Source organism: Gadus macrocephalus, chromosome 14, assembly GCF_031168955.1.
Source record: "Gadus macrocephalus chromosome 14, ASM3116895v1".
In the NCBI taxonomy this organism is placed as follows: domain Eukaryota; kingdom Metazoa; phylum Chordata; class Actinopteri; order Gadiformes; family Gadidae; genus Gadus; species Gadus macrocephalus.
This window is the reverse complement of record NC_082395.1, coordinates 13,851,221-13,867,807: the sequence shown is the minus strand read 5'-3', so window position 1 is coordinate 13,867,807 and position 16,587 is coordinate 13,851,221. Positions and strand designations below refer to the sequence as shown.

The following is a 16,587-nucleotide window of genomic DNA, read 5'->3' as shown; positions in this document are numbered from 1 at the left end:
ATGGTCAATGGTGCGCAGGCCAAATATGTCCCATTGATGTTTTGAAACCGAATGGTTCCTAGTTGCATACGGATCCTCTTCCGGGCACGTTGTTGTTGCATCATCCAACCACACTGGAAAATGTCGAGCTCGGGTGATCAAGGTATTTCATTTTCCCTTGCTGACCCATTTACACGCGTATATACTTTTGGGTTTTGTTGAGAATATCTAATGTTTTAGCTGCAATAATATTGCAGATAGATAAGCCAAAACGCCTGCAGAAACCTCCATGCGTCCAACCGGTTATAGCGATATAATGCAGAATGCTTGACTGTGCTTAGCTGATGGTGATAACATTACTCTTATTCTGGGAAAGCCACTGTGTTATTTTATCGATACTCAAATTCCGTTTTATCAGAACAACATCCCAGTGAGAAAAAAAATGCATCAACCGAGAGGTCTCACTGCTGGTACACAGTTCCTAAGCCATAACCGTAAGCTGTCATTGTTCAGGGAGCATTCTCAGACTTTAGCGGAGAAAAAAAAAGAGTATTTAACAAATATATTCTGATTTTGCTTTGATGAAACTTTCCCGGAAGAAGCCTAGTAATCTGTTGTTTCAGTTTCACATATGAGGATATAACGCCCGCATGACTATTCTGGGCAAAAGGTTACATTGATCTCACTATTACTGTTGTATTTGTAACGATGAAACACAGGCTTTTGCTATCACTAAGAACCTACAACATTACACTCGATGATGACATTTTGTTGCTGATATTTTCATAACGTCCTTTTGTTTATTTTGGGAAGCTTAGAACATATGTTTGAACCGCTGTAAACAATGTACGCCAAACGTAGGCGTATATTGTGATATCTAGGTTACTGTTTTAATGGCTGTCAGGTGAAGGTTTGAAAATACCTGCCCCCAGCGGTTTTATTCTCTTCAGCAACTGGTGGAAATTAAATGTCAGTTATAAACCAATGTCCGAGAGGCCTGCATTCTGTATTCCATACCAGTAGTAAAACGTGGATCAGAAAAGTGTAGCCTGTATTCTCGATAATTACTTGCGGACGTGTGCCCTCTTGTTTCTGCAGCCTTTGAATATGGCTTCTTGGTACAAATAAATGAAGAGGCTGAGTTGGCATGTGCCTTGAATGAGTACCTGGCCTCACGCAGCTACCTGGCTGGGTTCAGCCCCTCTCATGCAGACCAGGAGGCCTTTGAGCTCCTCAACAGGGCCCCCGCACCCCAACATGTCCACGCTCTGCGCTGGTACAGACACATAGCTGCGCTGCAGCAGGATCTCAGCCCTCAGAGCAGCAGCAGTGAGTAGATCGCACAAGCCCCTCAACAAGAGTAGTGGAAGGCTCGTTGGAGCTGTCCCCAGGCAGGGTACATGAAACCAGCCTTTCAAACTTAAGGTGGGAGCAGTTCTTGGCTGCTTCACAATACCTGCATTGGTCCCCATCCAAGAGGCCTTTTAATTTCTAGAACAATCAATGTTTTTGCCTGCGCACACCTTGTGAAACCCTGGCAACATATGTATCATTGGCATGAATTATTTTGTTAATGGGAGATCAGAGAAAGCCTAACCCTCTAAAAATGCATAAGTTGCATGGAAATGGATGGACAACGTTGTGCTTAATGTCTTAAGCCTGAAGTGCATTTGTATGTCATTATTTTGGTAGAAAGAAAAACATTATTCGCCTAATTTCCTTTAGTTATATTTACATTTTGAAATCATCCAGGCCACTAGACTAGAGGGTTGGGTTGAGATTTGGTATGGCCCATGAAAGTTGCTGCTATGTAGTGGTAACTGCTCACTTCCTGGAATTGTACTGCTTTTGACGCAAAGAAATAGCTGCAGAAACTGAATACTAAAGTGAACCGCCGTTATCTAAGGCTTAAGATGATTCATCGCTATTAGTCGAGTTGTACTTCTTCATTACATTTTTATGAAACAAATGGAGAAAAGGTTCCTAATATGGAACAGCCTGTGAAAGAAGCTCAATTGATTAGTATCTAATTGAAGCTTAAACTCTGAAAATGAATAAAAGTGGGGTGAATTTTAACCCTATTTAACCCTCGAACAGGCTTGTTCGAAGTAATCAATTCAGTCCTTTGTTGTATGCTAAAAAGCGAAGTGTTTGAATGGTTAACCGATCGTGGCACTGGCCCTACTTTCATAGGTGTAGTTAAGATGTTTAGTTAAGATGTTCGGTATAGGGGGGTTAGTTAGAGATTCTATGCCATAGTTTATTGTATCCTCTCAGAAAAGCATCGGAAATTGCGTTTAGAAAAGTAATACTCATCTGTCTCAATTCCTTGTATTGTTTCTCAAAGACATTTAAACCCATCTTTATCCAAACGTTATTTCAGTGAAAGGGAAGCGGACACAGCCACCCTGGGCGGCCCCCGCTGGAACAGAGGTGGCCCAGCTGCGGCTCTACAACAGTCTGACCAGAACCAAGGTAGCCAGGCGCTCTTTCTCTCATGCATTGGATCTTTGCTGAGCAACTTTTTCTTTTTCACTTTTTTCCTTTTAAAAAGGCCACCATTTATCAAACAGAATCCCAGAATAATTCCACGATCATATCTGTGGATTCAAACCAAGGCAGCCCCCCGAACCATGTGTTATCGCTTCATGTTGCAGGAGACGTTTGTTCCCCAGAATGGGAACAGAGTGCTGTGGTACAGCTGTGGGCCCACCGTGTATGATGCATCTCACATGGGACATGCAAGGTAAATAATCAGCTGTGGACCTAAGAGGAGCAGGTGTTATCATGTGAACAACTTCGATGGTTGTGCGATTAATATTTAATGTCGTCATGCCTTACTTAATGCATCCGTATTTCAACATTGCAGAATTTTACTGTGCTTCATTCTGCAGATCGTACATATCTTTTGATATACTGCGAAGGATACTCAAAGACTATTTCAAATATGACGTTCTCTACTGCATGAATATCACAGACATAGATGACAAAGTAAGTGGGTATATATCACTTGTTCAACTTTTAAATGCTAAATGTTCTTGGTAGATGACGTGCTCTTCGACCTGAATTATGTATTATTATTATGTGTTATTCACCTACACATTGTCTCGTAAACGGTGCTAGTTAACTGACAGGTTTCGTATAGCTCTGTGGAGAATATAACACCACATCAATGCTGTTTTTATCATGGCAAAATTGAAAGACGGTTGCTCAGGTGGTTAGATAATTAAGGATTCCCAAAAGCAGTTTGATTTGTGTCTCTAGGTTAGATGTTTGTGCTTCTGTCTTCCAGATAATCAAGAGGGCAAGACAGAACTACCTTCTGGAGCAGTACAAGAAGAAGAAACCTGAAGCATCTCAAATAATACAGGATGTTCTGAGTGCCAGAGGGGTGAGGCCTAACACACGACAAGCTCCTAAACGGGAAAACATATTATCTTGCCATTTTGACTGACCAACACAACTCATCGTTCTGTCACCAAACAATGCATCCTTTACTTATGGCGAATTTCCACTGGCGGATGCGCTTCGGCCCAGCACGCCTTTGCCAAGTAATGAAGGTGCGGTTTGGCTCAGCTCAGTTAGGGCTCCCGTTTCCACTGCCGACAGTACCCTTATGGTAGAGCAGGATTTAAGCCGGATGGGGATAGCAGCGGCAGCTACGTAAGCATCGTGACTTCATAGCAGCCCGACACAGTGTAGCCGGCTAATAAATCCAATGAAAAAGAAGAACGTGACACAATGAACAAAGAACCACAATGTAGGACATCCAAGTAGGACGGCAAACTTTTGCGCAACATTTTCTTCAATAAACGAAGCTTTCGCCGTTGTCCAGAAATACCACGCTGGTACTTATTATCCCCCTGTCGCACGGAAGTGACGATTCTTTCGACCAATCAACGGACGGTGTGTGTAGCTCGAACTTGTTGGCACCCTTTCAGACGTCTCAGTACCCCAACGGAGGAGTACTGTGAGACGAGTACGGCTCATCACGGCTCGGTCCGGACCCCGCCCACTTTTGGCAGTGGAAACGCGAACAGTGCCGCACCTTTGCATACCGAACCGACCCGCAACCGTCGGTGGAAACGCGCCATTAATAACCGTAGTTGGTTTGACTCTGCTGCAGATAGCAAAGATCCATCATATGGCCTGCATATGTTATATTGTGTAAACATGACGGAAATTGTTGTTTTGAATTACTATACAATTGATGTCAAACATCACTTATTGTAGACTGAGAAGCAAATAGCAAATCTTCTTTATTGGATTAATTGGACACAACTAAATTAAAATCTTAAAAAAGTGTGTGTGTGTGTGTGTGTGTGTGTGTGTGTGTGTGTGTGTGTGTGTGTGTGTGTGTGTGTGTGTGTGTGTGTGTGTGTGTGTGTGTGTGTGTGTGTGTGTGTGTGTGTGTGTGTGTGTGTGTGTGTGAGACAGCCTTTCCAACAGAAGCTTGCGGAGACGACAGACCCAGACAAGAGGCAGATGCTTGAGAGGCTGGATGCTGCTGTGGCCGCTGTCCTGGGCCCCCTGCAGGCCGCCGTGCACAGCAAGGAACACCCCATTCATGCCGAGGTGTGGGAGTGTGTGTTAAATTGTCATTTTTTTCTAGTGTTTGCTGTTCTATTTGTTGTAATTATAACTGTAATCGGTCGCTTTTTTTATCTGTATATTTTTTTAACTAAGGTGCTACTGGAGAGTGCTAAGGACCTGCTGGCTGACTGGCTGGATGACCAGTTTGGAAGTCAGGTCACAGAGAACTCCATCTTCTCAACTCTGCCCAAGTACTGGGAGGGGGAGTACCACGCTGACATGGCTGCACTGAATGTAGGCGGACGTCAAACACGTTTTGTAATGCTATATCATACATGCACCTTATTTGAAGTTAAAGCAATGAAAATACATACATGTATGGATGTATTGTATAACAGAATGATTATGTGTATAAAAACACATCAAGCCTTTATCTAGTCATTACCAACTATGTTGGATGATTGAAATGATTTTGTTTTGTTTTTTCATAATCAGGTGCTTCCTCCTGACGTGCTTACCAGGGTCAGTGAATATGTGCCGGAGATTGTGGACTTTGTTAAGAAAATTGTTTCTAATGGCTATGGGTAAGAGAGTAACCATACATCAAGATGCCTATAGATCGTGGAATGAATTTGCATCTCTCTAATAACACCCCCTGCCCCCTTTCTCTCTTTTCAGGTATGAGTCAAACGGTTCTGTTTACTTTGACACTAGTAAATTTGATTCTAGTAAACAACACTCCTATGGCAAACTAGTGCCTGAAGGAGTTGGTGACCAGAAAGCATTGCAAGAAGGAGAAGGTAAAAATTGCATTGTTATTATCACTATGTATTGGTGTGTTCAAGATGCATTGTACACCACCCGCAAGACTTGCAAAGAGGGAAATCTCACAACTTTCCTGTGATATTTCTGTGAGGCACGCCCCTTTTTATGAAGTAGTCTTCAGCACCTGTAACTGCAGATTTGGTATGTGTACACTAAATTCATAAATGTGTAACAGTAAATTTGAAGTCAAAATGTGTATTGTTACACATTTGTGACTTCAGAATACACATGCAAAATAAATATTTACGACTTCAAACTTATGCTGCTATCCATTTGGATTTATGAAGTGGTAAAGTCGCAAATCTCCCAGCTTTCTTGCAGCATTTCACTTAGACACGCCCCCTTTTGGTCGTAGTATCTCGTCGCTTTCAAAGTAGAGCCAGCAGAGCTGTACAACTCGCAAAGAAGATGGCTGCGCCCATAGCTAATGGGGGATGAGATGTATTTTCTTTGTATTTGTACCACGTTGGTGGTTTTAATGTCGTTTTTAAAACCTCCTACACACTTGATGTCATTGCTGCTTTAATCCGGTCACCAATATATGCATTGCACGGTCTTGCTTTGCGTGCAATTCAATGTAAAGTTTTGTTTTCAAGCTGGTTTGCTAAAGAGGCTATGTTGCTAATGATGACTAGCCTGCTACTACTCCCCCTCGTGGCTCGACAGAAACACAAATGGCAAACTGGAAGGCTGGAGCAAGGGAAATATGTCACGTTCTCGCTGAAGCTGGTCGTTCGTACCAGCGTACCATCCAAATGGATAGCAGCATTACTGTTACACATTTGTGACTTCAGTATACGCATACAAAATCTGCAGTTACAGGTACTAAAGACTTGCTATGATAATACCTTCATACCTTTTGGTCCGTCACAGAATCCCTCTCGGGATTCCTCTTACTTCTGAGAGTCAACTGGGTTCAGTGAGGTTAACCGTACAACTCGACAAAAAAAGATGACTGCACCCATAATGACATGTATTTTCTTTGTATTTGTACCACGTTGGTTGTATTAATGTCATTTTAAATGCTCTTACACACTTGATTACATTGCTGATTTAATCCGGTCACCAATTAAAGCATTGCAGTGTGTTGCTGTGCGTGCAATACAATGTAAAGTTGGGTTTGTTTTCGAGCTGGTTTGCTAAAGAGGTTAATGCAGCTAACAATAACAATGACTAGCCAATGACTGACGCGTGTGGCAGCGATGCCCACAAAGACAAACGGGAACTCTTTAACTCTCGTGCGGATGGTGTATGATGCATCTCGAAAACACCAGATGTGTTGTGATATCAAGAATCATATTAGAATAAACATTTAAACCATTCATAGATGCCATTACATTCACGTTTGCCCTGTTTAATTTATAAATTGATTTACTAAAGATCTTTGAGGGCCACTCTCTCAACCACTCATGACTGTTTATGATGATGTGATGAGGAATGTTTTGACAGACCTTGCCATGCATTGCCGTTGTTTGTAAACGATGCCCTGTGTCTGACTGTTAGGAGACCTGAGCATCTCTGCTGAAAGGCTGAGTGAGAAACACTCCCCGAATGACTTTGCCCTGTGGAAAGCCTCAAAGCCTGGAGAGCCTTCATGGGACTCTCCCTGGGGGAAGGTGGGTCTCAAACAGGAACTACAGAACTTTTTATTTGAATTTAAAAATAAATTGTACAAAATATGACGATAGGTTGTACAGTATTCTAATAGACCAGCTTATTATCTTTCTAGAGGAAAGTGCTTCAAAGCTGCTTGTTATAATAAGTTGATTGTAGATGTTAACTCTTCGTGTTTTCTACTTGACAGGGGAGGCCTGGTTGGCATATTGAATGTTCTGCCATGGCGGGCTCCATCTTGGGAGAATCCATGGATATCCATGGAGGGGGTTTTGATCTCCGCTTTCCCCATCATGACAATGAACTGGCTCAGTCTGAGGTAGAGAAATCCTTTCTTTTGCATACCGTAAAACTAGCCTAAGGATGCAGTTGTTCAAGTGAAAATGAAGTTATATTTACTGACATGTATTGTTCCCCCATAGGCTTTCTTTGAGAATGATAATTGGGTCCGCTACTTCCTGCATACTGGCCACCTGACAATTGCAGGCTGCAAGATGTCTAAGTCTCTTAAGAATTTCATCACAATAAAGGATGCCTTGGCAAATAATTCAGGTGACTCGAATTAAGATTGAAAGATCAGTTTGTAATCCTCCATTGAAATCCCCTCATTCCACAAACACCGCTTCCATCTAAAGTAGAACTTGAGAACATTCTTATGCATACGTATTAATTAGGCTGAGTATAGTCCTGTATTGTGGAGGTATCCTTGTTCCGTATATGACAAAGTAATATCCTTAAAATGTAAATGGATACCGCCCAATCAGAAGCCTCGCTTCTAATCCCATGTAACTGAAAGTACTATCGCTCCATCCAAAGTCCCGCCTTCTTTCCAGTAACGGATGTTTGGAGCTCCCTGTTCCAGGCATTCCGAGATGAGAACCCTTGGACATGTTTATTAATTCAAGTTTGAAGTTTGATGTCTTATGACATTACAATTGCTGTCTTGGTCTCTCCCTGCAGCTCGTCAACTCCGCCTGGCGTTCCTCATGCATTCCTGGAAGGACACGCTGGACTATTCGGCCAACACCATGGAGTCTGCCGTCCAGTACGAGAAGTTCATGAATGTAGGTGGATCACAGCCGGTGAATCGCTGCTGATTGACGTTTTGCCCTTTTCCTTTTTATTGAACCAGTCTTTGAATCCAATGTGTGAACTGGTCACTAATTGGCTTCCCTGACCCCCTATAGGAGTTCTTCCTCAATGTGAAAGACATTCTGCGCTGTCCTACTGACATCACCGGTCAGTTTGAGAAGTGGGAAGCAGCCGAGATGGACCTGAACAAATGGTACGTAGAGCTGCACTGTCTGTGGGCTGTCTCTGGTTTAAAGAGCAAGTGAGCTCAATTTTTATTTTATTTTTCAAACGTGGGCATTTGTCTGACATGATCGTCAAAATAGTGATCTGCCATTTATCACTGTTAATTAAATAAGTCGCCAATTTACAGAGAAAGGGGTAAAATCCCAGATGAACGTTCCACTTTGCTGCGAACGCAGGTGGCATTCTCTTTGTGACGTCAGACTACCTTCTCCGAGGCAGTCTGACATCACGACCAAGGGGCTCTGGCGCCTCGGTCTGTGTGGACGTGTGGAGCTCTGGGCGGCAGTTGACTTCTGTGTCTGCGAGAAAGTTGGGCTTATCGGGCACCTGTTGCCTAATGCAACAAGTGCGGCAGGTGAAGCTCCGTCTGAGCAGCAACGTATTTACGACGATGTATATATGTTGCTTTATAGTTTCTATGAGAGGAAGTCGGCCGTTCACGAGGCACTCTGTGATAACGTGGACACGCGCGCTGCCATGGAGGAGATGAGGGCCCTGGTCAGTCAGAGCAACACCTACATCGCCAGCAGGAAGAGTGCCAAGCTCCAGCCCAACCTTATGCTGTTGGACAGCGTCGCCGCCTACCTGACAGCCATGTTGAAGGTGAGGATGTCTTGAAGGTGCTGTAGGTAATTTTGAAGAGCTATACGTTGAGTATAATCTGCTAGAAATACAATAGCCATCCATCAGCTGAGTAAAAATTCCCTTAGAGAATATCTGATGGAGTGGAATGCCTTAGTGCCTCTGAGCTGATTTATATTTCAGGCTGCCTCTAGCTAATTCTAGCATGTTTCTGGCCAATCAGAGTGTTTCTTCCCTGATTTGGTCTAATCATCATTCACATTCTCTCACAAGGTGATTTTTATTTTTATAACGCAGCGAGTGAGGGAGAAAAGAGGGATGGTGTTTTCGGGGGACGGGGGGTTGTTTATTTTCCAAATAATACTCTCTTCTGCTTTTTCTGCTTTAAACTGACCTACAGCACATTTAAATACAAAGTAAAAGTGAAATGTAATTTACAACAAAGGCAGATGAAGACTGCTCAGTTGCAACTCCTATGTTGAGGAAGCTGTTCATGTCCACTGAATGGTGGGCTGCTCAAGTCCGTCTTGCAATAATGTCATAATTCTACCCTATGAGGCACTCATCAGATCTCCGCTCTGCCCTAGACGTTTGGTGCCATTGAAGGAGCCCAGCCGATTGGTTTCCCAGTCGGGGGCACAGGCCGAGACATAGACGTAAGTATAACGGAATCCTTGACAGTTCGTTCTGTGTACAACATCTCTGGTCTTTCTGTTTCAGATATCGGCTCATCATTGCATCTATACTAAATATTTAATATCTTACTACTATTTATAATAGCAGGCCTGTCGCACAAGTTACTCAAGTTGGACAGTGCGCATGTGGCAAGCAGCCTGCAGCTCACACGCACTCACAGCACGCAAGAACACACACATACACCGCACGCACGCACAGACACACACACACTCGCACGAAAACAGACATGCGAGCGGTAACGCAGACGTATTAAGACAAAGGCAGCGCAGAACACTGCACACGCACACGCATACATGCACGTCATACACACGTCATACACACACACAGAAACGCCTAAGAACACGCACACACGCGCACGCTGACGCAGATGTTTCAAAACAAAGACAGCGCAGGACACCGCATACACACACACCAAGATCGATCCCGCATCCCGCAATGTCTTGCGATATTGATGTACCCCCTCCCCCCTTCCGTCTGTTTTAACAACGTTCTGTCTATAGAATGTAGATATTGCGATAAAAGAAGGGAAGATTTCTCACGTCGACAGGCAACGACAGGTCCTTCTTATTGTCATGTAAAAACCGTTAAATTCAAACATGGCGCCGACCGGCATATCAACACACAAGTCACGTGATCTTAAAGACACAGCTGTGAACAAATGAATTTGTTCACAGCTGCATGTGTATGGATTTTTTTTTATTATTATTATTACCGACAACAGTCAGCTGAACATTATAGGGTCCCATCCTTCCACTCCCGGTTTTCTCAGTTAAACACAGAAATCAACTAAAATTGTCCAAGTGTTAGTTATATTTTTCTTCGTTGTTTCTTCCATTTGTCTCTTATTAGTGCTCTAGTCTCTCATCGATCGATGCTTCGGATTTTGTGGATGCAACAGAATATATGATGCATCATTTTAGCAACATTTAAGATGATCGCGATGAGTTCTGCCTCCATTTTGTCTATGGTCAAATCAAAACAAACTACAGTGACAGCGGCCACACGTATCCCGCCTCTTGCCAACTTAGACCCTACGTCATATCCGGCACTTTGCAAGCCCACCCCCCTAAACCCCCCGTTGATTCTACCGATGTCTAAACGACATCGATGTCCATATATAAAGCATTAAGTGTGAATCACCCTCTGGGTCAATTCTCTTGATATACAAATGCGGCAAAAATGTGGGAAAACGGCTTATAAGTAGAATATTATTATGCTTGCTTTATAACATAAGGAGGAAATTATTATCTTTGCTTCATTACATTATAGGTGAACCAAAAATTGTTATACGTTGTAACATTGTAGGCAAAATGTTATTATATTATGCGCTCTGAGATTGGTTACATTATCGACTGGGGTTTCCACATTATTGCTATGGATTTAATGACAACTAGAGGTTGGTATTATGTAAACTCTAGTTTCCATAATATTTCCAATATTTAAATACATTATACATTATATACAGTATATATTACTGACTTCATAATTTAAATCCAACCTTTTTTGTATTTTTCAGCTGGAAACCACATTGATGCCATATCTGAAAGTGCTTTCAGACTTTAGAGAAAATGTACGGAGAATTGCAAGAGAGCAGAAGGGTATGTATTCAAATCCGCGTTAATTCCTTAGCCTGGTAGGTTTAGGTACATGCCTTCGCCCGTCGTCACAATTCTAGGATAATCAAGTCCTTCATGTAATTTCCAGTGACGGAGCTGCTACAGCTGTGTGACGTGGTCCGGGATGACACCTTGCCTGATCTGGGCGTTCGACTAGAGGATCACGAAGGTACCGGTGGAGGGGGAGTGGGTGGATGCACAGTACTGTGACTTTGAGCTGCAGCCATGAGGACGAAAATACCCAGGCCGCACTCAAGGTTCCCTACTCATGTTGGACATCCATGCTGAATTATTATACTATTTATCATAAAATCACAGTCGAACTTGAATCGTTCAAGACTTGTGTCTTGTCGATAGAGTCCATTACAGTACATTATTCGTCTTTTTTTATTTAACCTTCATTTTACCAGTCACTTGAAATTACAAATATCTTTTCCAAGAGAGACCTGGCTTACAAGGGCAGCAGAACATGATCTTTTAAAAAAGATAAAGCTTAACATATCAGCATGGCAATAGAATGGTAGATATTAGTTCAAACATCTATAATTTCCAATAGTTTGTGCTTCCCTTTGTTTCAAAACGGAATTCAATTAACTAAGAGTGATTAGGTCCTGTAGCTGAAGCTCTTACTGCAGACACAGGGTGGAGAAAACCAAAAGGCCTCTTTCCCCGACTTAGTGAGAGCCATTAGGTGACCTTGGGTGTCTTGAAAGGCGCCTCTAAATGAAATGTATTATTATTATTATTATTATGAGCATGTTGCTTTGAGACCGTTATCCATATGTTTCCCTTTATATATTTTGACTGAACAATTAATGTTTGGTACAGGTCTCCCTACAGTGGTGAAGCTGGTGGACAAAGAGACCCTGCTGAAGGAACGAGAAGAGAAGAAAAGGGTATGGGCAGAGAGTTTTTTGGAAGTTGGAGTGTGGTTGTGTTGGCTTCGTCATCTTTCTGGGCCCGGTTTCCCGAAACCTTCTTAAAGTCTTCTTAACGCTACGTCATTCGTAACTGCTACTTAAAGTTCTACCTTAACATCTTGCGTGTTTCTGGAAACGTTCATTGCTACAAATCTCTTTCGTACGTCGTTCATTTGTAAGGTTGGTCTGAAGCGCTCATAGAACCTTTTTAGCTCTACCGTAGTGATGGTTCAGCTCATGACGCTTGTCGCCGCCACTGTACAGTAACCTTTAGAAATCCCCTTTGTGCATGGAACTGCCACATTGGCAGTGTTGTGTTTCACCAATATACATTACAGTACATGTACGGTACAGCAGGCGATGTCAGCTCGACTCGCTTCCAATAAAAAAAAATACATATATTGGATTTATTTTACAACAAAACTGTCTTTAAAATTAAGGCAATTATAATGGGAAACCTTTTGTAAAGAGAAACCAGACACCTTTTGTAAACAGAAAATCAATAGCCTCATTTGAACGGTATCGACAGATGTAATTAAGGATGTGATTGCCTCAATCTCCTCCGCTGCTATATACTTTTTTAAATCAGTGTAGGCTATGCTATGTTCGCCCCTTGGTTAAATAAATGTTAAGGCCTACTAGAAGAATTTCGAGCAATGTTTTATTCGCAAAGACTGCAATTTTTTTTAGAACGCTGTCATGCAGCACGTTCTTTCTGGACAGCGTTTACGAACGACGTAGGGAGTGTTTCCTAAGAAGACTCCTAAGAGAGCGCTCGGGAACCACGCCTATAGAGGTAAACAACGTTGATACGTCTAAACGTAGCTGCGCTAAGAGTGTACATTATCGAGAAACCGGGCCCTGAACATTAGAGCATTTGGAAACAAATAAGTCAACATGCACGCTTTGTTGTGCCAAAAATACCCAGGCCTTTACGTTTGGCACAAGAAAATGCAAAAATAAAAGTGCACGTTTAGTATGCTCAATACCTCATGACAAAATCACAGCTTGTTGTTTTCCTAATGTAGCAAACTTGTATGATTTAAGGATATGAATACACCTATCACCTATTCAAAAACATTTTAATATTCTGCAAGACAAATTCTTAATCATATACTAATGCAGGCAATTTAATAGCAGGTCTATAATTTAATATTTGGTTTTTTTTTCGCAGATGGAAGAGGAAAAGAGAAAGAAGAAGGAAGAGGCTACTAGAAAGAAACAAGAACAGGAGGTCAGTTAATAAATACCAAAACGTTCTCATAAACATGAATTGGAGCAGATGAGGAAGACCACCAACGCAATCTTCTGTATCAATAACCGTTGCAGCATTGCTTTTTCTTGCATCCGGCCAGCGTCTTAACTAAGCCAAGCTAGTTCTACACTTGAGCTAAAAATGGGCTAAAACTTAGTTTGGTCCGCCATATTTTCTCTTGACCCCAATGAACATCCCAATGAATATCCAGCTTATACCAAGATTATACATCCTGGCTATCGAGCATAATAGCATCTTCCTCTGCTAAATATGACACATTTTAGGGACATAGAGAATACTTTCTGGTGATCTGTTATCATAATTTCTGAATTAATTGACTAATTACTGTGTCAATTTTAGATGGCCAAACTTGCAAAGATGAAGATTCCCGCGTGTGAGATGTTTCTCAAAGAAGCTGACAAATACTCAAAGTTTGATGAAACGGTAACTATATTAGCTACTAATTTGCTTTGGAACGAATCACAGCACTGTTCATTAACTAGTCAGTTCATCCCCTCGATTTGGTCTAATTCTGATTCTCTGACACACTACAAAATCATACTGAATCATATTGACTATTGAGTTTGTGGAATTCTATGACCTATACTAAAAACAATGTCTCTTTATTAATTATTTTTTGTCCTGGAGGCTGAAATTAAACAATTTTCTTTTATCCAGGGATTTCCCACTCATGACCTGGAAGGAAAGGAAATCAGTAAAGGACAGGCGAAGAAACTGCGTAAGCTCTACGAGGCGCAAGATAAACTACACCGTGATAACCTCCAGATGAATCAGAATGGCAGCTGAGTGTTGCACACAGAACTTATCTCTCCTAGGAAATAAATATTCAGGCCAGTGATGCTGGCTCGACACCTCTGCATCTCGTTTGTCAGAACAATAAAGGGAAACGGACACACAGAAGGAAAGCCTAACTAGATAATGTTAAAGGAAAGTTGATTTATCACTACCTTTTGTGTTAACAACATACACCACCATTAAATAGCAAATCATAATGTTTCCTATTTTTTATTTAATTACAGTAAACTGGGGAAGGGATTGGAATAACCTGAAAGCATTGTCTATAAAGAAATGTGGCTGCTATCAGAAGGAGCTGCCAATGACCAAAATGATTCTGCCTTTGTGTTTAGCAAATGCTGTAAAAGCTTCTTTCTTTTTTTTTACTATCAACCTAAATATTTATTATTTTTAAAATGTTTATGCTGGTCATTGCTTAAGCTTTTTGAACGATAAACTGATATGCTGGTTCAAGTTCCCAATAAGCAAAGCAAATATATTAATTCTATATTGATGCCATTATATTTGCCGCAATAAGTTGCCATTTGATGGTATTTATTGGCATCAGAAATCTATTTGCTTTCAATGGATTTTGGCTAAATCGTGAGTAAGTCGAACACAAGGATCCAAACAGAGCCAGCTCTTTCTAACATCTAAACAAAAGGTTTTTCAAATAACATACATGATGCTTACTATTGACTAGATTATTCAGCCGTCCAATGGGGTTGCATAACAATGTATTCATATTGTAACTTATTGTTTTTGCTGTGGTTATGTGGCAGTTATATGAAAGAATAGGTGGCCTGTAAGGAAGTAGTAATCAGAAGTAGTTTCCATTGAATTGATGATGGCTGTCTATGGAACCTCTGGGAAGGTGGGAGTCATACACACAGAATTATTATGAAGAAAAAGGGTCATTGCGGTTTTCATTCTATACCCTCCATATATATGATGTTTGAAGTGTTTAATAACGTTCTGAGAGGATCTTGTGAACTGCAGTTCTATATAGAAGTTTAGGATAGATACATGTACCTTTTACGCAGGACATACCTGTTGACCTGTTGAAATTTAATAAAATTGCCATCCTATTGAATTAATGTAATTTTTACTTCATTTGAGAAGATAGAACTTGATGAGCCTTCAGATCTGGAACAATTTGCAATTAATTAATATTGCATCAATAATAGATGCATTCAAACTATTTGTTTTGTGTGCTATTCGTTATGCATTTTTGTATAAAAGTGCCAAATAGTTTATTATATTCATGTGTTGAAACAGTATTTGCTACAATTAGGGCATTTAGCAGGCACTTATCCAAAGCGACTTAATACACACATTGACACACCGACGGCAAAGTCAACCATGCAAGGCGACAGTCAGCTCGTCAGGAGCAGTTAGGGTTAAGTGTCTTACTCAGGGACACAACAAGGCGAACAACACTCTGAAAGCTTACAAACGCTCCAAGTGTAGCTGTTAACAGAAAGGTAATGCCACTAAATGTCACTTTGTTTTGATTCTATTATTGATTTCACATTTTTTTTCTAAAGGGGGAAAAACAAATGCAGAGTTTACCATTCAGATGTACCGCCAAACAAGCCCTGAACCAGAAGATCATTCACAAGTTTGTGGTAGTAGTACCTACATTTCATGCTCTATCGAGCCCCCTGCCATACCTGAGGAGTTGGCCGACATCTCCATGAAAGAAGAGGAGCTCAGCCAAGCATTGTCGCACTTTATCCTTAAAAACACCCACAACAAAGTGTGCGACCCAATTAATCTATTAAATCAATGAAAGAAAGAGGGCCCTCATGATCGACTGGCTGATCAAGGTTTATTCTAGGTTCAAGCTGCTCGAAAAGATTCTGTATCTCACAGTCGCAATTCTGGATCGTTTTCCACAGGTTGGTATAGTGGGGACTTTGTATTGTCACTGCTTTGGTGGCCTTTGGTCAACTAGATGCTTATCCCTTCCTCTGCACTTGCTGGTTCAGCCTGTGTCTCGCAGGATGCTCCAGCTTGCACGTGTGACAGCTATGTTGGTGGCTTCAAAGTATGAGAAGATGTACTGTCCAGAGGTAGCAGATTTTGCATACATCACTAAACACACCTTCCCCAAGGCCCTGCTAATGGAGCAGTTGATTCTCAGGAGCCTCAACTTCAACCTTGGACGTCCTCTGCCTTTACACTTCCTCAGGAGAGCCTCAAAGGCTGCAAATGTAAGCCTTTCACAAACCGCCCCCTTACGAGCTCTAGCTCTATAGAGCTCGTAAGTCCGCCCCTCCCGGGAGACCCCCAAGGGACCTCTGGGCTAGGGAAATTCGAATGGGTTTCAATGGAGAGAAAGTCCACAAACAAACAACATATGTGTAATCCAGGGGATATAAAGACTGGGACCAGAAAATAATAACTTTCTCTCCATTGAAATCCATTAATATTTTACGATCTCAAAGGTCCC

At 41.7% G+C, this 16,587-nt stretch overlaps 1 protein-coding gene across 2 annotated transcripts; it reads left to right on the top strand.

The window, feature by feature from the left end:
• Window positions 1-2: 2 nt before the first annotated feature.
• On the top strand, window positions 3-15,225 carry cars1 (cysteinyl-tRNA synthetase 1). 2 transcript variants are annotated; one of them, XM_060071784.1, is made up of 23 exons: window positions 45-142; window positions 1,078-1,308; window positions 2,363-2,454; window positions 2,637-2,725; window positions 2,874-2,970; window positions 3,272-3,370; window positions 4,417-4,554; window positions 4,666-4,806; window positions 5,008-5,096; window positions 5,191-5,312; window positions 6,841-6,953; window positions 7,142-7,270; window positions 7,374-7,503; window positions 7,912-8,015; window positions 8,139-8,236; window positions 8,682-8,871; window positions 9,438-9,506; window positions 11,063-11,144; window positions 11,251-11,331; window positions 11,991-12,058; window positions 13,257-13,316; window positions 13,698-13,781; window positions 14,016-15,225. In XM_060071784.1, exons 1-23 carry the CDS (start codon window positions 52-54, stop codon window positions 14,142-14,144), a joined length of 2,526 nt encoding a protein of 841 aa, XP_059927767.1. In that variant the 5' UTR covers window positions 45-51; the 3' UTR covers window positions 14,145-15,225. The 2 variants fall into 2 exon arrangements, with proteins under 2 accessions (XP_059927768.1, XP_059927767.1); XM_060071785.1 differs by lacking the exon at window positions 1,078-1,308 and having other exon boundaries at window positions 3-142.
• The last annotated feature ends 1,362 nt before the right edge of the window (window positions 15,226-16,587 follow it).